The sequence below is a fragment of the Xyrauchen texanus genome, chromosome 48 (genome assembly GCF_025860055.1).
Source record: "Xyrauchen texanus isolate HMW12.3.18 chromosome 48, RBS_HiC_50CHRs, whole genome shotgun sequence".
Lineage (NCBI taxonomy): Eukaryota > Metazoa > Chordata > Actinopteri > Cypriniformes > Catostomidae > Xyrauchen > Xyrauchen texanus.
Genome location: NC_068323.1, coordinates 22,294,001 through 22,315,946, shown reverse-complemented (window position 1 = coordinate 22,315,946; position 21,946 = coordinate 22,294,001). Strand labels below are relative to the sequence as shown.

Here is a 21,946-nt window from a genome sequence, read left to right as displayed (position 1 = left end):
GTTCCATTTAAATATTCTATAATAATTTGTTTCCTCAATAAATAACAGCAAATAATGATTTGTTTGTAATTTGCCTGTTGCGTGACTGTGGGAACAAAGATGATTCTAATTCATGCTCTTGCCCTTGGTTATAATAAAGTCAGAATTCTGCCATCACCACTTCTCTGATAGAAAATAAATAATTTGAAAAATGAATATTTGAATAAAAATAATAAATAATGATGGATGGATGGATCGATTGATAGATAGATTTATAATTTTATACTTATATTTAGTTTATTTATATTTCATATTATATTAATTTAGTAATGTGTAATGTACCTGTTTATAGTATATTTGTCATGAGCTAACAGCTTTGAGAAAAACTTTTATAACGACTGTAGAGGAAAAACGGGTTATTTTATTTTATTAATGTCAATGATTAATCCCTCATATTACAATCTTGTGAAAATCCTCTATAAAACCATTCGAGATTTTCTGAGCAACGAAAACAATAAAACTATTTATTTTAATGCAGTTTAATTAAGCTGTTCTAGTACCCAGTGCATCCTGCGGTAAGAAAACATGAGTAGTGATCGGTATTCTTGACTTATTTGCGCATGCTGGTGCGCAGTCCTCCCATAGTGCAGGGCGTGCTGTACGTAGCCATCTTGTGCAGCGCAAAGGAAGAGCAGCCGCTAGCCTGCGAAATCTACTAACAGGAAAACAGTGACAAACGCACTGCACCAGCAACAGACTCTCTTAAATTGAGAAACAGAGAATGAACATGTTTTATTATGCCTCAAGATGTGTGGCCGACTTGTTTCAGGGAGGATTTGTAATTTTGGAGGCGGGAGAGTGTTGAAAACTGAAGGCGCCTCAGACTCGAGTGACTCTCGCGACTGAAGAGTTTCATCCGAGAGGACGGCCTGAGGGAAACTCTCACACCGCCAAATGGCCTTCATTTAGGCCACGGAGAGGAAGTCAAGGGCTCGGAAATATTAAACACAGCTGGATTAAAGCTGTCACTGTATTTGGAGTTTCTGGAGTTTCAGTTTTAAGAATATAAAAGACTAAAAATGCCGCGATGAAGACTCCTGCGCGCTGACGGATCACGGAGGGAGTCTTGAGTTAGCGTGACACCAACAGAAAAATATATGATATATTTTCATATGAACAGTGTTACTGAGCTTACATTGAAGCTGTACGCTTCAATCTGACGTGTCAAAGTCAGTAACATACTTTACGGGGTCATAATGTCTAAAATGCCGTCGAAAAAGAAGAGCTGCTTTCAGATCACGAGCGTAACGCAGGCTCAGGTGGGGGCCAACAGCATCACGGACGATACCGAGAGTTTGGACGACCCGGACGAATCCAGAACCGAGGATATGTCCTCATCTGAGATATATGACATGTCCAGAGGCGGCGATTTTGAGCAGGAGATTTGTGACGTCAGTTTATCGGACGAACCGCTTAATAACGACCTGGAAACATCTGGCGCGAGCGTGTCAATACCTGGCTCCGTTAATTCAGGTGGTGTTCACATGAACCCAAACGCTCGTGGAGTCAATGGGGCTTCAAGCCAAATGACCACCCCATCTGAACCATCCCAGCCTTCATCTTCAATTGCTGGTGGTGTTGCATCTAATGCACCATTTAGTATGCCCCAGACATCCACATCAGTAAGCAGTTCTGCTACAGTAAGTAGTTGCAGTTCCCGTTTCAGAGTCATCAAACTTGATCATAGTACAGGTGAGCCCTTTAAAAGAGGTAGGTGGACTTGCACCGAGTTCTATGAACGAGATACGGATGTTTCCTCATCAGGTCGGACGGTAGATAATGTTAAACAGGCTGGCACTTTGGACCATATATTGGACAGGGATGCTCTTGCAGTTCCTGTTGCAGCAGAACCACATAATGATAGTGGGTATGTGTCTGTACCATCTAATCCTGTGGACCATCAACAGCAAAGTTTTGGCATTTCACAGCAGGCATTAGGGAATATTTTTCCATCAGGGTCCGGCGATGCCCACGTTCAACAAGTCAAAGGTCCTAGCATGCCTTCTACAACTCAGCCACAGTCATTTTACCCAGGTAAACCGGCACAAAACCCTGGTCATATCCTTCCCGCTGGTTTTCCATCAGACTATATGTCACCGCATCAGCCTCCCTTGCAAACTCCTGTCTCCTCAGCCCAGACACTATCAGTGACCTCTCTTCCACTTGGTGCCCCACTGAACCAGGGCCAATCCACTGTCATGACCCCTGCTGCGGGAGGCACTCAAGTGCTCGGATTAGTTCCACCTCAGGCTGTTGATACTATAGGGCACGGCAGAGGGCCACTTATCGTCAGTCAAACAGAGCAAGTTCATGGTCTTATACAGAAGTCAGGCATTGATACAGCTCTAGGGACTGTCGTTTCACAGACACCAGTGCCGCTCATTCAGCCAGCAGTAACCATGTCTGTCAGCCCCCAAGCTGTGGTCCCTGGTGTACAAAATGTGCCTGTTGTCATGTCCAGTGCCTCATATCCCCTTCAGAGCATGCCAAACCAGACTCTGGTACCTGTTGTACAGTCCCAACAGAACCAGCCTCAAGGAGTCCGTAGCGGTTCCGTGGTAGGCCTGAGCATGCAGACTACCCCCTCCAACTTTAGCCAGTTTCCCACCAGCAGCACTCAGGCCAATGAGAACCAGAGGAAGTGTGATGGGCTACCTCCGAGCTTTGTCATCATAGGAAAAGATGCCACCAAGCCCCTGAATCCCGAGAGGTTGCAGCTTACCACACCTGCTGTCAATAGCCTGTTTGGAATAACTATTCCCATAGATGGGTATGAAGACAGGTAAACCTTGATTCTTCATGTTGCCAACCAGGCTGTTTTGATTATGATATAAAGTTTTGTGAAAAAAACAAACAACTAATAATAATAATAAGTTGTTGTGTGACTTGTCCTTCATTTTAAATATAAAAAAAAAAGTAGTTGGAGTAAGGCATTTACAATGGAAGTGAATGGGGCCAGTCCATAAATGTTCAAATATACAGAAATGTAGAAGTATAGCGACAAGATGTAAATATTATAAATGCATGTATTTAAAGGAATAACAGCATTGACCAGATTACAAGGTTTAACAGGGTTACGTTGTCATGGCATCAAAGTTTTAAAATTGGATGTTGCTTAGATAAGGTTAGTAAGCGATGTTATGTCACTAAATTCATGTTTACACCTATAATGTTTTCGTCTTGGGACTTCACTTTGGAGATGGTGTGTATTTTAATGTTTATAAACCGATCCCATTCATTTCCATTTTAAGTGACTTACTGTACCAAAAGACAGTTTTTGCTTCTTTTTTTTGTATAAAGGAATAATTCGAGTTAAATACAAAGATCAATTCACAGCATTTGTAGCATAATTTTGATTACCACAAACAAACACACACACACACAAAGAAAATGATAATAATTTTGACTCGTCCCTCTTCTTGGAAAAAAAAAAAAAGCAAAAATCAAAGTTACAGTGAGGCACTTACAATGGGGCCAGATTTTGTATGGTTTTTAATACCAGAAATGTGAAGCTTATAATTTTATATAAGCACTTATAAGAATTCTTCTGTTAACTCAGGTAATATTTGAGCTTGTTGTTTAATCTTTGATTTTACAGTGGTTTAAGGGTTTACAGCGTTACATTGTCATCGCAATGAAGTTGTAAAATTGGATGTACCTTTAAACAGATAAGGTGAAGTGATTTTATCACACTGAAATCATTTTAGCATGCATATTGTTTACGTCTTGAGTCTAAACTTTTGAAAGTGTGTGTTTTAATGTTTACAGATTGGCCCCTTTCATTTCAGTAAGTCCCTTACTGAAACCCAGATCAAGATAACCCTTGTGTTGTGTTCATGTTGTGTTTGTTTTGTGCTAACACATTTTGTGTTTCTTGTTTTTAGTAATTATAAGAGGTTTTGCACTTGTTTACATATTTTTGGAATGCTCCTGAATACATAATATCTCTGTTTTTTGTAGTCTAATCCATTCATTTTCAATGGCCAGTAATTTTTGACCGGGAACACAACAAAGTGAAACAAAACCAAAAGAAATGCTGAAAATTTTGTTTTTGGATACAATTTGTGAAGGGGTCACACAACATAAGGGTTAAAGAAAAGGAGGAACGGGTAGAAATGAACTTTTGTGCTAATCAAAATTTTGCCACAAATGCTGCTGATTGTGCTTGTGTGGGTCCTGGAACATTCCTATAACAAATATTTATACTTTAATTTGCAAGTAAATTATTTATAACAGCAGCTCTATCAGTTAAAAAAATTGCTTTAAAATAACAGTTGCACTTGTGTTACTTTGCAAATACATCTTGACAGAGCAGATGAAGGTAAGTTTTGCCCGGGGTTGTGAAGTATTTAGGGAAAAATTTGCATAATGCCTCACAGGTTTCTTTTTTGTGTGTTGTCATTTGAAATTTGTACATTTTAGTTGTCATTGTAGATGACTGTGTTTTCCATGAACAGTTAGAAAATACGTTTTCAAACTTAATATGGATCTGCTTTTAAGATAAATTTAGTTGTTTGAGACCGTTTGCGCTCTTAAAAAAAAGTGTGGGAATCAGCCAGTTAGTTTCTAACACAATTGTCCAGTTCTTAGAGATTTGTTTTCATAGCACAGTTTTCCTGTCACACACTTGTCACCAGAAGCTGAGCTGTCTTTTTATACTGATTAGGAGCTGTTAGTGCAGTGTTTCATATCTTGTGATGAGCAGAAGCAGAGTGGATCTGTCTGAAGACTGATAAGACCTTTAAACATGTGCAACATCTGCATGATGTTGTGCTGCATAGAGAGGCTGTTATTTTTCTGACAGGAGTTGGTAGGAATCCAAGAAAAATCTGTACATTCTGTGCCACGTACATGCTGTCCACGTTCCTGACAGGTTTCTCTATTTTTAAGTTTTTAAGAGAGAGAATTTTAAATTTTTAAGGTAAACCATAGATTAGGCCATTCAACTCCTCATTTTAGATTAATGGTAATATTGCAAGACACATAATTATCTTCTTGTTTATTTCAGGTAACTTTGAATTAAACTGCAATGTTCTTGCAGCATGGAATAGTTAGTGTTTTTCTTGATTTGTTTTCCTTTTGATCTCATATATGGATAATGCTCCGAAACATTGCAACATGGGCGGCAAATGGGGAAAGCAGGTTTTTTTCTCATTGATGGCAGGTGATGTGCATTTGCAACTGCATTGTATGCTGGTTTTTTAAACATAGCCTTTTGTTATACGAAATGGAAGGCGGACATGTTGCACATGATCAACAAGTTGGAAAACTCTGCAGTCACACCAGTGTGACCTCTAATAAACTTAGTCACACTGGCTGGAAAAAGTAATGCAAAATGTGACCAATTAGTCTCAACCTGGAGCCCTGAATCACATTAATGTTTACCAGTGGGAACTGATTATTAACAATAAATTAAACCTTTAAAGACAAACCTACCATGAACTCTCCAGACTAACATGTGAGCAGTGGCACTGGTGCCACCAAGTTCTACAGATGCTGACACCAACGTCTGATTTGGCAGCACTTTTTCCTCATTTAAAAACAACAACATAAAAAACGTAATGATAGAAACTAATAATTATAGTGACATTATTATACTGTATATTATCGGTGAAATGCACATTTGAGAGTGTAGAATGGATTTTGAGTTAAGATGAAATGGTAAAAAAAAAAAAAAAGTTTATTTATAGACTGCTGATTTGAACGGGGTTTAATTGAAATATTCTTACAGTGCACTATGTTTGGACTGCTACTGATTAAGTACAGTAATCTCTTTTAATTTCTGAAGATAATCCAAGGAAGTTAGGCTACTTTTACTTCAAATCAAAGAGCAGTTCTCTTAAGAGAGGTTCTCTCGTATTGCGTAAGCTAGCTTACGCTACGGGAAAGATTCATCTTTTCTGAGATATTGAAGCCAAAAAATTATCCTTAATTTTGTATCATTTGTCAACGCAGTGCAGCAACTGCAGACCTTGAGCGGGCTAGCTAGCGAGCTCATTGGTTGCTCTGCGGCAACTGCTGCAGCCTATAGAGCGAACTTGGGCGAACTCGCGTCCAATGAGAGGCGTCCATGCGCTACTGCATCAAAGCCCGCCAAAATGGGCGTGGCTAGAGTGCATATAAGCGTAGTTCAGTGAGGCTGGAACCCTGATTTTCATCTCTTCAGCGAAGCTCTTCGCATCTCTGAACTGGAAGCCGCGTCGCTGTTCGAGGGGCATCTAGCAAGCTTGGACAGCGCTCGAAGAAGCCGGCCGTCTTCGCCACCTTCAGCCATCCTGCGAGCTACGCCATCCGGCGACGTATCCTTTTTTAGAGCAAGCTAAGTTCCTCAGCGAACTTCACAAAAAGAGTATCGAGCGTCTTTTTAAAGATGTCTCGCACTTCCTGCGGCTCATGCCGCGCTCCTCTCAGCACCGGAGACCGCCACCTCATCTGCGCTCTCTGCCTGGGACGGGAACATGCAGAGCTCGCCCTCGCTGACGGCGGATGCGAACTCTGCGAGGAGCTTCCAATGTCGACCCTGCGGGCTCAACTCGAAGCATGCAAAACCGAAGCCGCCGCGCTGCCTTTCGTTTCGCCGCGCAATAAGAAGCGCCGCTCCCAAAGGCTGCCGGAACCGGTGTTAGAAGCGACTGCCTCGCCGGAGCCTCTCCCTCGAGTCTCGCTTTCACCCTCCCGCCCCCGGGACGCGCAGTTGCCACCGAGCGGCCGCACTGCTGCCATCTGGGATGACGAGGCGGAGGATAAGGGTTGCTGTTCCATCATGGCTCGGACAGCGAGGAGTGGTCAGGCTCCCAAGCCTCCTCCTCGGCCCAGGAATCCAGAGGATTCGGTAGCAGCACACCTTTGCCCGCCCTCCGCGAGATGGCGGTCTAAATCGGTGCTCCCGTCTAGGCCTGCAGAACTACTTCCGCCAAGCCGCATCTGCTCTGCATTCCATGGCCGTCTTACAGATCCTCCAAGCGGACCTCCTTCGAGAATGGGATGAGAAAGGCGGACACCCAGAGGCTGTTTCAGATCTAAGGAGCGCAACGGACAACGCGCCGCTCTCTCCGTCCGGTCTCTTCGGTTCCGCGGTGAGTGGCATTGTTGACCGTTTCACGGAAGTCCAGAAATCCACCCAAGCCATGAATCTCTTCCTGCCTCGTCGCGCTAGCTCCTCTGCAGGCCGCCAACGTGACCAGCCTCCTGCACGAGCCTCTTCACAGCGCCCAGCTCAGCAAAGCCAGACTTTTCAGCGTCAACAGGGCAGCCGCCCTAGGTCGTGCTCAGACAGCCGCCGCAGACCGCCGCCCCCCTGCGGGCCTCGGCCTAAGATTGCGTTGAAACCTGAGCAACCGAAGTCCTCCTAGCTTTGTTGAGAAAACGACGGCTCAGTCCCTCCGCAGCCGGACAGCCGTCAAAGCTTCGCCCTCTGTCAGTCCCCTTCTCTCAGGCTACTGCAGTGGTGGATTCAGCAGCCAACAAGCCGGTGATACTGCCCGCTTGCCTGCACTAAAACGCCGTTTTCACGGCGACCCAAAGAAATCTTGTAAAGAGCAAACATGCCTTATGTGTAGAAAATGTGCCCACAATCCAGTGTTCACCCCTACACACAAGCATTACACTTCCCGTGTTCCTGTCAGAGCCCACTCACATAAAGCGGACACAGCCCGCTCGAGTGTTCCATCTCCCGCTTCAGAGCGCAGCTCGAAACTATTGTGAACACGGTAGAAATAGCAAACCTTCTGTGCAAAAGGGCCATAGAGAAAGTGCCGCCTTCGCTGAGCGAGTCGGGGTTTTACAGCCGTTATTTTCTTGTTCCCAAGAAAGACAGCGGACTCAGACCAACATTAGATCTCAGGGTTTTGAACAAGGTGCTTGCAAAAAGACCGTTCAAAATGCTTACAATCAGGAAACTCCTCGCGCATACGTGCCAGGGGGACTGGTTTATCTCTCTCGATCTGAAAGATGCCTATTTTCAGATTCAGATAAATCCCTGTCACAGGCCATTCTTGAGATTCGCCTTCGACGGCCAGGTTTATCAATACACCGTCCTTCTGTTCGGCCTGTCTTTAGCACCCAGTACTTTCACGAAGTGCATGGATGCGGCGCTCGCACCCCTGCGGAGTCAGGGCTTGCGAATTCTGAACTATTTGGACGACTGGCTGATTATGGCACAGTCACATACGGAGCTTCTGTCTCACAGAACAGTTCTCAGCCATCTGAACAGTTTGGGCCTTGCAGTCAATTGGACCAAGAGCTCACTACAGCCCAGTCAGGCAATTTCCTTCCTTGGAATAGAACTAGACTCCGTGGCAATGACGGCTCGCTTATCTACACAGCGCACGCGCCGTGTTCAGCGACTAGCCGCGTCCTTTCAGATGAACAGCCTCACGCCTCTGAAAAAATTTCAGAGAGTGCTAGGTTACATGGCCTCAGCCGCAGCAGTACTTCAGCTGGGTTTACTGCGCATGTGCCCGCTTCAGCATTGGCTAAACACCCGCGCGTCTCGCCGGGCTTGGGCCACAGGCCGCCAGCCGATCAAGGTGACTCAGACCTGTATTTCAGCTCTGCAGCCCTGGACAGTGGCCGAATGGTATCAGCGGGGAGTGACGATGGAAAAGTCATCTCGACAGACGCATCCAACACGGGTTGGGGCGCGGTCTGCGAGGGCTCTCCGGTTTTTTTGGCCTATGGTCAGTTCAGGAAAAGCTCCTTCACATACATTGTCTGGAAATGATAGCGGTCGAGTACGCGCTTATGCGCTTTCTCCCGGTCATTCAGGGTCACCACGTCCTGGTCCGTTCGGACAACAGATCTGTGGTATCCTACCTAAACCGTCAGGGCGGTGTCAGATCCAGGAACCTCTTCCATCTGACGAAACGCATACTGAGTTGGTCCCAGTGCCACCTGCGCTCTCTGAGGGCGACGCACGTGCCAGGCCACCTGAACGACGGCCCAGACAGACTGTCCAGAGACAATATTCCCCCAGGGGAATGGTCCCTGCACGCTCATAGTCCAGAAGTTATGGCGCATATTCGGCAGAGCAGAGATAGACCTCTTTGCGTCAGAAGAGAACTCTCACTGCCCAATATTTTTCTCGAAAAGCGAGGACACGCTGGCCCAGGACTGGCCCAACCGCCGCTTTACGCCTTCCCTCCCGTCTCACTATTGCCACAGGTAATGCAGAGGATCAGGGAAACGCGTCACTCAGTGCTCCTCATTGCCCCGCGTTGGGAGAATCAGACATGGTTCCTGGAGCTTACGCAGCTGTCACTGACAGCGCCGTGGCCCATCCCAGTGAGAGCAGATCTCCTCTCTCAAGCTCGCGGCACGATCTGGCATCCCCACCCAGAGCGCTGGGCGCTGCACGCATGGGTGATCAAGGACTACCCGTCGCTCTGCCAGAAGGGGTAATAAACACCATCATACACGCTAGAGCCCCTTCCACGAGAAGACTATGCGTCAAAATGGTCTGTGTTTTCAAAATGGTGCACCGACAGAGACCTGGACCCACGGACATGTGGGGTGTCGTCGCTGCTCGTGTTTTTACAAAGAGCTGCTGGATAAGGGCAGATCCCCATCCACGCTCAAAGTGTATGTGGCGGTGTTCGCTGAACCCCTGCACGGCCAGTCACTGGGAAAAAACGAGCTGGTCATCCGCTTCCTCAGGGGAGCTAGAAGGATGTACCCCCCGCGCCCCCCATCGGTTCCTATCTGGGATCTTTCTGTAGTTCTCGAAACTATGAAAGCCCCCCCTTTCGAACCGCTTCAATCCGTGGATTTGAAATACCTTTCACTCAAAACCGTTTTTCTGACTGCCCTGTCATCAGTCAAACGTGTGGGAGACCGTCACGCGCTGTCTGTCAGCGCTGCGTGTCTTGAGTTTGGACCAAGTGACTCCAAGGTCAACACGGCTGTGTTCCCAAGGTGATCGGTACTCCTTTCAGAGCACAGGTCATTTCCCTATCGCCGCTGCCAGCATCCGATAGCGAACGCGACGCCAATCTCCTTTGCCCAGTCAGAGCACTGAGATTGTATACTGCCCGCTCCGCCTCTTTCAGACGCTCTGAGCAGCTTTTCGTTTCGTTCGGAGGGCGCACCAAAGGTCTCGCCGCCTCGAAACAGGCACTGTCTAGATGGATAGTGGACGCTATTGCTGCCGCATACGCGTCAAAATACCTGCCATGCCCGTTGGGCATTAGGGCTCACTCCACTAGAGGCATGGCCTCATCGTGAGCATGGTCCAGCGGGATTTCCATTCACGACATATGTGTGGCAGCGGGCTGGGCTTCCCCCTCCACCTTTGTCAGATTTTATAATCTGGAAGTGCTCGCCCTGCAGGCAAAACTACTAGCGGTTTAATACGCTACAGCTGCACTGATGGGACTCATTCCACACAGACCGGCCCGCCGCTCTGTCATTCCCTTCCCACAATGTGCTTATGTATTACACACACACTGGCCCGCACTCTTGCCAGCCAAATATTATTTCCCCACTCACAAGGGCTCCCCCGGGTCCCCCCACCCCCGGGGCTCATGCAGTGGATGCTTGGCGCGCACGGCGTTGACAATGGGTTCCCGTAGCGTAAGCTAGCTTACGCAATACTGAGAGAACCTCTCGTGAAGAGAACGAATCGGTTACCTATCGTAACCTCGGTTCTCTCTAGACGAGGAACGAGTATTGCGTAGCCGGCCGTGCTCGCGCCACGAGCGACTTTCGCTTCATTCAATGAAAACCAGGGTTCCAGCCTACGAACTACGCTTATATGCACTCTAGCCACGCCCATTTTGGCGGGCTTTGATGCAGTAAGGGCGCGGACGCCTCTCATTGGACGCGAGTTCGCCCAAGTTCGTCTATAGGCTGCAGCAGTTGCTGCAGAGCAACCAGTGAGCTCACTAGCTAGCCCGCTCAAGGTCTGCAGTTGCTGCACTGCGTTGACAAATGATACAAAATTAAGGATAATTTTTTGGCTTCAATATCTCAGAAAAGATGAATCTTTCCCGTAGCGTAAGCTAGCTTACGCAATACTCGTTCCCTCGTCTAGAGAGAACCGAGGTTACGTTAGGTAACCGATTCGATTTCTAGAACATATTTTACACAGGAGAAAATGTATTGCTTGTTCCATAACAACTATGAAGAAAAATGCCATAGCCAACCAGGGACGGATTATGACTGGCAAAGGCAACATCATTTTAACTGTGTAGATTGTACAGCCTTTTGTGTTTGGCTCAATGATTTCTTGGTCTGTGTTGTTAATAAAAGTGTGTCAGTAAATATATATATATATTTTTTATAAGTATTTTTATTAAAATTTTAAATTTGACAAAAGAGCGAAAGAAAACAAAATATATTTAGAAGATGTATACAACTCAATGAATGATAATATCAGCAGAAACAACAATATGAATAATTATTATCATCCACCATTAATAACGATAGTATAAAAATATAATAATTAAATACAAATAATAAAAAGGGATAAATTAAAAAATAAGAGCAACCAGGGCATATGCAATTTCAGTAAGGGAGCATAAGCAAAAATTCAGTAGAGGGCAGAGGAGGCGTTACTGATCAGAGTCAGTATTAAACTGGGTAAGATGATACAGAAATGGTTGCCATATATTGTAAAATGTATCAAGGTTACTCATAATTCCATACCGGACTCTCTCCATGTGCAATATTCCAGTGAGGTGAGTCAACCAGGTCTTGAACTGAGGAACAGTATCTGATTTCCAGAGTCTTAGAATGATGCTCTTAGCAATAATCATCCCATAAATAATAGTGCTTTGTACAGAGACATTATGGTCTGACAAAGAAGCAGAATATCCAAATAATGAAATCTCTGGATCAGGGTTAAACACAAAACCATACATGTCAGAGAACCACTTAAATATGTTACACCAAAACTCGAAAAGCTTAGGGCATGTCCAAAAGGCATGGGTAAGAGAGCCCTCTGCAGATTTACACCGGTCACATGTAGGAGAAACGGTGGGGAAAATTCTATGTAATTTAGATTTTGAATAGTGCAATCTATGCATCACCTTAAATTGAATTAACTGATGTCTGGAGTTAATAGAACAAGAACGAACCCTGCTAAGGCTCTCCTCCCACACTTCAGCTCCAGTCTGTGTACCCAATTCCTCCTCCCAAGCATTTTTTTAAAGAATGTGTAGAATAACTCATTTCTTCAGAAAACACAGTAACAAAATCTGAAATGAAATGTTTGGAACCAGGCGATCCCAACAACAGTCTATAAATCCTCCTTTCCTCTGGCATAGATTCAAAATTAGGCACTGCATGACGTACATAATTTCTAATCTGTAAATGTCGAAAAAGTGTGTTGTGGGAAGAGAAAACTTCTCTTTTAATTGAGAAAAAGAAGCAAAATGTTTGTTAATATATAAATCCTCCAAGGTAACAATACCATTCAGCCTCCACATGTTGAATGTTGCATCTGAGAGAGAAGGGGGAAATGCGTGATTTCGATATACTGGAGCAAAAATAGCAGTGTCAGGTAATCTGCATACTTTCTTAAGTAAATATAATTTTAAACCTGTTTAATTACAAATATTATTTCTAAATCACTAAAGGTGTTCATATGGGTTTTCATCAGCCAAGTTCACATGCATTACGTGTCTCACACCGTGCTTCTCGCGCTTGCTGGAAAAATTATTGTCGAGATTGTCAGTCAATGGTATTCACTTTTGCTGGGCTGTTTTCCAAATTTTTTTATTAATTTGAATTTGCATTTTGACATGATCAATTTCATATAATTGAGGAATCAACATTTTTCAAAAACATTGCTAATGCTATTGATATATTGTAAGTTCACCAAAGGCTGTTTAAGGAAGAGAAAATTAATTCACAGCGCTTGCCTTAATGCCGCTCCCGATCTGATCAGCTGCAAGTGTGTGGGGTCCTCCATATGAATGTGACCGGATAACAACACAGAGACTGATATAAAAGACACTGGCAATATTCCCAGTATGATTGTACACAGTGTGATTGATGCTCAACTTCGTCCATCAAGTATGTATGCACTGGCTTAAGACCATAACTGGCCTAGGCATGCGTATGTTGATGAACAGTCTCATTTCTTTTCTTTTTACCTATAATAAAATGTTGGTTTCATGACAGTTATGGGCTTAAATCATATGGATCTGCTATATAAGGGAGTATCAAGCATCCACCGCTTCTTTTACCATGATCATTCAGATAGATTGCTAATTATTGCTTTGTTTTGTGACGTGTTTCTAGAGTACTGAATCTAAAGCCAACATTTCGCAAGCAATCATTTTGGCAAACTTTGCGAATTGAATTATAATGATAAATTATTTCGTATTGCTGCGCTGCTCAGCGTGAACCTCTAGACTGACTGTCTCTATCTGCAGGGGTTTATGAATATACACACATCGTTTGATATACAGTGAGTACTTTCTAGATAAACTTGATCTTTTAAGGATATTAATTTCTAGATAACTTTCTAGATAACCTAGCTAGGTTTAGATAAACTGAGTACCTACACTGGCTAAGAATATTTAGTAGTTTTGTTATTTTCTTATTTTTCTATTATTTCTGAACAACATGGGTTTATTCGATTTTAATTTATTGTACATTTCATACTATGATGACAACTTCCCCATGATGCGCTTTTTTTTGTTGTAAATTTGTATTGTTTCCTATAAGGAAAAGCATAATTTGTATTAATTTAAACAAACTAATCTCAGTTCAGAAGACTCTGGGCTGCCAGTAAAGTATTAAACTTTTGACATATAAAGTCATGTGAGAAAACAACGTGACGCTGATCACAGTAGAGTTTGTCTTTGTGAGAAACTCCAACAAAACTGCATCTGGTAAGAAACCTAATTAGGTTTTTAAATTGAAACCTGTTTGAGTCAAAAGAGTCTCTAGTCTCATGCCATGGTCCAAATATCTGCATGATTTTATACATTACACTAGTGCCAAAATATTGGCTGATTAGATAATCGCTGGTGCCAGATAGGCTGGTTTAAGTATTTCTGTAAGTTTTGATCTCCTGGGATATTCACACACAACAGTCTCTAGAATTTTCTCAGAATGGTGGCAAAAACAAAAAAACATCCAGTGAGCGGCAGTATTGCAGATGGAAATGGCTTGCTGATGATAGAGGTCAACTGGCCAGACTGGTTTGAACCTGACTAAGTCTACAGTAACTCAGATAAACGCTCTGTACAATTGTGAGAAGAAAATAATCTCAGGATACTATTCTGAGATGCAGGTTGGCACTGTTTTGGTGTTATTTGTGGGATCTACACAATATTAGGCAGGTGGTTTTAATGTTGTGGCTGATCGGTGTAGATATAGATATTAATATTTCATTATATCCTTTAAACATATTGGTTCTAAACTTACAATCTGCAACTTTAAATGGATAGTTTTATACTTTTCCATTGTTTGAGTGCTGTAACTAAGTTATTTGTAAAGTATTGAAGATAGGAGAACATTGCTGCATTTAATTGAGGTTAGAGCCGATATATCACACTTCACATCCTCCTACGCTTTAAATACCAAGGAAATGGCCCCTTGATAGTGTTAAGTTTTGTTCATCACTTTCTGTTCCTCTATGAATGACATACATAAGAAAAAGGAAGTAACCTTTTAACTGATATGAATTAAGATATTTTAACAGTTATTCACTGATTGAAAAGGCATGTCAATTGAGGCAATGGTGAGCACCTTTAGGATTTGTAGAGAATGCGTTACAGAGTTCAGAGTAACCTTTAAGTTTAACCTTTAAAAATTTGAACAGTGACAGATTTCTTTCTCTCACTTCTTAAACAAACCTCTGCACTGAATAGAAAGTTTATTCGTGTAATCCCATTTTTGTGGGTTGTGCAACACTTACCAGACTATAATCATCACATTGTTCTAGTTTAAATGAATTTGGCTCTTGAAGAGAACAAGTTTACTCGAGGCTGACCTTTTGCATTGAGTAGCATTTTGTTTAAAGATGGTACACCAAGGAGTGTAGTGTTTGCAGTAGCCTTACAAGAAACTCTGGAATTGGGTCTTTGTGAAATAGAAACCTAAAATATGAAGTGTATACATTTTCTACACACACACACACACACACACACACACACACACACACACACACACACACACACACACACACACACACACAAAAGGCTTATCAGTAGGCCCACTTGGAATATGTGCTTGCAAATGCTGTTGAAACACCATTCAAATCCCCTGTTCCTTGTTTGTTTGTTTGTTTATTAAATATATTTGGCTAATTTGTTGGAATGCACTGATCACTCATTTTTCTCTCTCATTATTTAATTCCAACTTAAACTATTGGTTTGGACTTTTGAGTGTTTGTTTGTTGGCTAGTTCACAGTAGTGTAATTCACATCGGCCCAGATGTTGTAATATATATTTTGATGACAATTTAAAGCAAAACCCATTTTTATTTAAGTTATTTTATCAAACAAATTCAACCCTCCTCTTTGAAAGCTCTTTGTCATTTTTTGTAAAGAGTTATTGTTAGAGTTGTTACTCTAACTATATACAGAAACCTGTTCCTCTGTTATCCTCTGCCAGCTTCATTTCCCAGGGCAAATCCGTTTATTAGTTATCATCATCTTTAGATGAAAGATAACATTTGATAGTGTTTGTTTTGTGCAGCATCTGGGAGAATTTGACTAATTTTGGATGTGACAGTTTCCTTATCTTTATCTCTATTTGTTTCCATTTTGTCTGAAGAAAGACAATTTTTTTTTCTCTTGAATATTTTGCCAAATTTGGTAATGCTTCCAGCTATCAATAAGAGCATTGCACTCTCCGCTCCGTTTAACACATTTTACCATGTTAAATCTATTCCGCAGAATCCCACGCATTTCCCCCTAAAATCAGGACAGAAAATGGGCTTAACTAAATAGAGGTTTGAATCTTCACTTGCCTCACGATTCGATTAGATTATGATTCAAATGGTAACGATTCGATTATAAAATTATTCTCGTTAATGATTGCCCTTCATTATCTTTCTTTTTTCAGTTTCTTCAAAAAAACTTTACTTAGTATTTTTCCCTTTCAGCTTTTAATTTAACAGCTGTTTTAAAAATCAGAATGAGACACATTACATAAACTGGCCTTTTACATTCAGTATGAGCTGTGAACAAAACAGGTGATAGTAAAGTGGTTTAAATAGCGCAGTTGTTGCTTCAGAAATGTATCATGTATCCCGTATGCACAAACAAGTGACCGGCTATGACAAAAGCCAATGAAATGGAGAGTGTGCAAGAGCAGAGAAAGGCATCAAATAAATAAATGATTAAATTAAAACTTCACCAACATCTCCCGAACTGCTGCCTCATCATTATTTTCTTCTGTGTTTTCCCCTGTTGTGTGCAAATCAGTGCAATTATGGGTGCAAGCTTGTCTTTCATGTTGTTTGTTGGCTTCTTATCATGAATAAACTCTCTTGTTGCTATGTGCTTGGGTTTGTGAAAGAATTTCAGGATGGTAGTTTCATTCGGGCATAAATGGTCATGTGTTTGATACAGCTGGTCTGCAAACAGTCGTGTTTGTGCACTTGACTTTAGTGTATGCACTTAACTCGCATCTTTGTTTCCACATCTGTCTTTGTTACACACATCTTGTGTTTCAAATTAAAAGGGTCTTTCTAGTTTTGATTATGTGTATATTAAAGTTTTAAATTGTCATGACTGGCTATTCTCTATATCCAAACTTTTTGTGCTTTTTTGTACAGTAGGGTTCGAACATTTGAATTCACATAAAAAAATCTGCTAAATCTAATATAAACCTGGAAGTAAACAAAGTTTTAGGATTTTAAGACCTTTTTAAAAAAGGAACGTGATGTCAAATTAAGTATCTAAGGTGCCAGCTTGAGTGCATGCTGTCATTTAAGGATGAGCGGATCGATCCTAAAGTATCAATACTTCCGATACTGATTTTGTGTACAGAGGCTCAATACTCACAAAATAAATAACAAAAAATTGCTAAAAAAAAAAAGTTTTTACCAAACTAGTGATTTTATGGTTTACCATGAAAACCATTGCATTTCACAAGATTCAAAGTGAAAAAAATTAAAGGTGCATTCAGTAATCTATTTCTTCATTTAATAATTTTACTCCTAAAGAAATTAATAGTAATTTTGGAACATTTGTATAAAATTATTTGTGCTCATATGAGATGAAGACTCCAGTCATATCAGTGACCTTGAAGATGTTAAAATCTAGAGAGGGTCTCCTCAATGGGGGCTGCAATGTTAGGATAGTATGATTAGACGAATACTACTCAATCTCCTTAGCCTCATAGTTATTGGACACTTGTACTCATGGATTATATTAATCATGACTAACTGTGGCTATGTCTCATTTGGAAGGCTGTGTCCTCCGGAGGTCGCATATCATGGCCGCATACGTCATCGAGGCTGTCTCTTTCCGAAAAGAAAGTAGGACACTTTGTATGCAGCCTTCGAATGCGACCTTCTTTCATTGGAATTCGGAGGATGCATGAGGTGTATCCTTCGTGGGCACTCACAACCCACAATTCTTTGCTTCAACGGAAATGTTTAAAACAAAATATGCCAATTTGCCAATAAATATAATGTTCAAACGCAAGTAATGATAATTCCCAAGTTGAAGTACCTCAGTAGATGGGTGCAGAGTATATAATTTGTATTATTATAAGTATATAAAATAAAGTATTAGACTAAAATTACACCTGTAAAATAAAATGTATTTTCACTTTGCATCTTTAAAACTGTGGCGTGCTGTCATAGCAAACATGTTAAGTTCCATTTCTGTTTTTCCTACGAAGGCCTTCTCATTTAAACAAGATTTATTTAAAGGAGGACACTTGGTATACTGCAGCCTTCAAAGGACACATTCTACCTAGCATGCAGCCTTCGAAAAGAGACACAGCCTGTGTGTAGTGAATTTATATAATGGCATAAGTAACTGAAAACTATTGCGTTTGAATAATGTTGTATCCATGCCATTAGGTGTCATTGTTAGTCCAAGATGACATTAAAAAATTTACTGACAGCACCTTTACATATACAAGCAAAGTTGGCATTTACAGTGTATTTAGACCACTCGGTACTTAATTGAAGCATCTTTGGCAGTGATTGCAGTCCTTTTGGGTATGATATGACCAGCTTTGCACACCTGGATTGGGAGATTTTCTACCATTCTTCTCTGCAGATCCTCTCAAGCTCTATCAGGTTGGATGGGGACCATCGGTGGAGAGCCATTTTCAGGTCTCTCCAAAGATGTTCGATTGGGTTCAAGTCCGGGCTCTGGTTGTGCCACTCAAGGACATTCACAGAGCCATTCTTGCGTTGTATTGGCTGTGTGCTTAGGGTCATTGTCCTGTTGGAAGGTGAACCTTCAGCCCAGTCTGTGGTACTGAGCGCTCTGGACCAGGTTTTCATTAAGGATATTTCTGTATTTTGCTGCATTCATCTTTCCTTCATCCCTGACCAGTCCCCCAGTCTCTGCCACTGAAAAACACACCCACAGCGTGATGATACCACCACCATGCTTCACCATTTGGATGTTCCAGACATGATGCTTGGAATTGAGGCCAAACAATTCAATCTTCATTTCATCAGACCAGAGAATCGTGTTTCTCACAGTCTGAGAGTCCTGTAGGTGCTTTTTTTTTTTATTATTAAAAGCAGGCTTTTATGTGTCTTGCAATGAGGAGAGGCTTCTGTCTGGCCGCTCTGCCATAAAGCCCAGATTGGTGGAGTGTTGCAGTGATGGTTTTCTTTCTGAAAGTTCTCCCATCTGATCTCCTGGAGCTCAACCAGAGTGACCATCAGGTTCTTGGTCACCTCTCTTACCAAGGCCCTTCTCCTCCGATAGCTCTAGGAAGAGTCCTGGTTGTTCCAAACTTCCATTTAAGAATTATCAAGGCCACTGTGCTTTGAGAACATTCAATGCAGCCAAAACATTTTTTGTAGCCTTCCCCAGATCTGTGCCTCAACACCATCCTGTCTCTGAGCTCAGCAGGCAGTTCCTTTGGCCTCATGGTTTGGTTTTTGCTCTGATATACATTTTCAGCTGTGGGACCTTATATAGACAGGTGTGTGCCTTTCCAAATCATGTCCAATCAATGGAATTTGCCACAGGTGAACTCCAATCAAAGTGTAGATTGATCTCAAAGATGATCCAGAGAAATGGGACTCACCCGAGCTAAATTTCATATCAAAGGGTCTGAGTACATATGTCAATGTGATATTTCAGTTTTTTATTTTTAATACGTTTGCAATGTTTTTGCTTTGTCATTATGGGTTATGGAGTGTAGATTGATGTGAAAAAAATAATGTAAGGCATTTTAACATAAGACTGCAACATAACAAAATGTGAAAATAAATAATGGATCTGAATACTTTGAATGCTCTGTAGTTGCATATGATGCACAGAAATGCTGAAAGACAAGCAGTGCCCAGTCATAGTGCTTGTTTGTTATAAATTTACATAGATTCAAATCTGTTAAAAAATTGAAAATGTTCTGTTCTTAATAATTACACAGACAGATATCTGATAATTTGCTGTTTAGTCCTAATGACTGTTAAATTAAATGTTAAATGGCTAAAATTACCCATTTGTTCCTCAGAAATCACCAATAAATATAGATAAGTGGCCCTCTTCTGTAGCTATCATTATAGGGCAGACATACAAAATGCAACAATTTGGAAATTCATGTTAAACCTTTTATTCAACTTTTCACTGAAATTGTTTTGTTGATAATATAATTTGTTGAAAAACATTTTATTCAATTAGAAAAATGCTAAATATAAGCTTGTTTACCCCATTGTATGTTGTGGAAAGTTTAAATTGCCTCAAGCACTGTTGGTGATCTTTTTCTGTCTTATTTCTTTTCTTGTTTTGTTGGTCTCCAAGGAATCCATCTACTGCTATCTATCAAGCTTTCCCAAACTGCTGATCAAAGGTCATCAGTGATGGGTATGATCACTGTGTGTGTATTATTTTGCTCTCATGGCAGTCGTGAGTGTGCATGAAGTGAGCATGGCATTTATGGAAGTGGACACTAGGCTCAAGTGTCTGACATCTGTAACAAGTAACACTCTTGAAAATTGTTGGCACTTGTTGACATCAACATCTTAAAGGGCATTTATCTATTAAAGAGCAACATGCAGGTTGGACACCCCTATATAGCATAGTGTATGTTGATGATAAAACAACTAGATTTTCTGAACTGGAGTAATATATATTTAGCCATTAACGATATTTTGAGATAAATTGTGATAAAATAACTTCCGCGTCTATAAAGCACTAACCGGAAGTGACGATGGGCTGAGGAGTCTGGTCAAGTTCAAGCTCCGGTTACAATGGATGCTGAATGAAGAAACAGAGTTCTCCGGTGTGGACCGAACATGCCTATGATGGCCCACAGGCCTATAATTATGAGCAAATTAAAAGTTAAAATAATTAAATGTAAGACTTACTCTGCTAAGTCCTCGTTTTCGTTGCACAGAATGTCTGCTAACGTTAGCACTTTGTCCTCCAGTCCAGCCCGTGCCAAAATCCGGTGTACACTTTGACGGTGGACTTGATTCCATCGAGTGCACCGAGGGAACAGCATCAGTAATCAGCCTCACGTGGTCCTTACTCCGAAATCCCATCCGAGACTCCAACAAATCTCCAGGTCGATAATTCTCCGGAGTGAAATGTGCGCCACAAACGACCGAGTGTGTGGTAACAGACGCGGCAGTGAAGTCTGTGCTCTTCACTTACACAAAACGCACTCAAGACCGAAAAGCCTTGTTTTTTCTAGAAGGAAAATGATGGACACGATGTCCTGACAGGCTGGAATTCGTGCAACTAGCACAAACACAATAATTTACCATTATGGCTTCTCTAAAACTTTCTGTCTCTCACTACTGCTCTAACTACATCAACACCCACAATGAGAGCAGCTGACCGTGAGCTCTTTTGTTTGCCTCGCCCTACGTCATATGACGCGTTGATAGCGGGAAAGGCGTATTCCAGAGACTAGCACATTTTCATCAAAATCTCTACATCAAATGAGATTTCATTAATAATTTCTACATATGTGTTTTTAAAAGACCTCTGCAGACAATATAAAGTATTAATTCAGTTATAAATTCAACCTGCATGTTGCTCTTTAAAGAAAGCTTGTTTGACAGATAGAATGCATTATATGTGTTTTGCGGTTGTGGATGGAGCCAGCATTGGTAGCACAAGGGAATACATCAAATTAGATTTTTGGAAATACAACTGTTTCCTCATGAAGTTTTCCTCAACAGATGCTTTCATTTACATAGTAGTTGTTGAACTGATCTGGTCCAGAGGTTTTCACATATGTCATATGTTGTTATACCACATCAGTTGCAATACAAATAAATGACCAGACTTATCTCACTGTGAATTCGGCAACAGTTGGTCGAATGTTCTGCTGCTGAAGTTGTTATTTGCTTACCGAAATCGAATCACTGCCCCAAGTGGCCAAGCTGGAAGTGTTGTTGAACATATTGGCATGTGTGAGTTTCGTTTGAACAGAGTGGCACCTAAAAAATGTATAGTTTACCCCTTCTTAACTCAAACCCCAACCCTAGACCTAATCGTCAGTGGATTAATAATGGTATTTTAAAACGAATATGCAACTTCTGAATCATAGTTAATTTTAACATGATTACTGCAGCCTTTTGTGATTCACAGAGCTATCACACGTCTTCAAGTGGTTTTGAATATAATGTACGAGTCATATGAACTAATTTATTTGTGTTTTTATGGTTCTTTTATGTCATTTTTTTGAGCTTGACAGTAACGAACATGACTAACACACAGTGTCGGATTTGGATCGGGCTCGTTGGACCGATACCCGATCTGTCTAAAAGCTTCAGTATCTGAGCCGATACCTATCC

At 41.7% G+C, this 21,946-nt stretch overlaps 1 protein-coding gene across 3 annotated transcripts in view; it reads left to right on the top strand.

Moving 5' to 3' along the window:
• Positions 1–648: 648 nt before the first annotated feature.
• tsc22d2 (TSC22 domain family 2) overlaps positions 649–21,946 on the top strand; it is a 39,484-nt gene continuing 18,186 nt past the window's right edge. For 2 of the 3 annotated variants that reach the window (XM_052121325.1, XM_052121326.1), the window contains exon 1: positions 649–2,821. In XM_052121325.1, the coding sequence (XP_051977285.1) occupies positions 1,236–2,821 (1,586 nt within the window). In that variant the 5' untranslated portion in view covers positions 649–1,235. Of the gene's footprint in view, positions 2,822–19,940; positions 20,004–21,946 lie in introns of all 3 variants that reach the window. The other variant, XM_052121327.1, reaches the window with a different exon arrangement.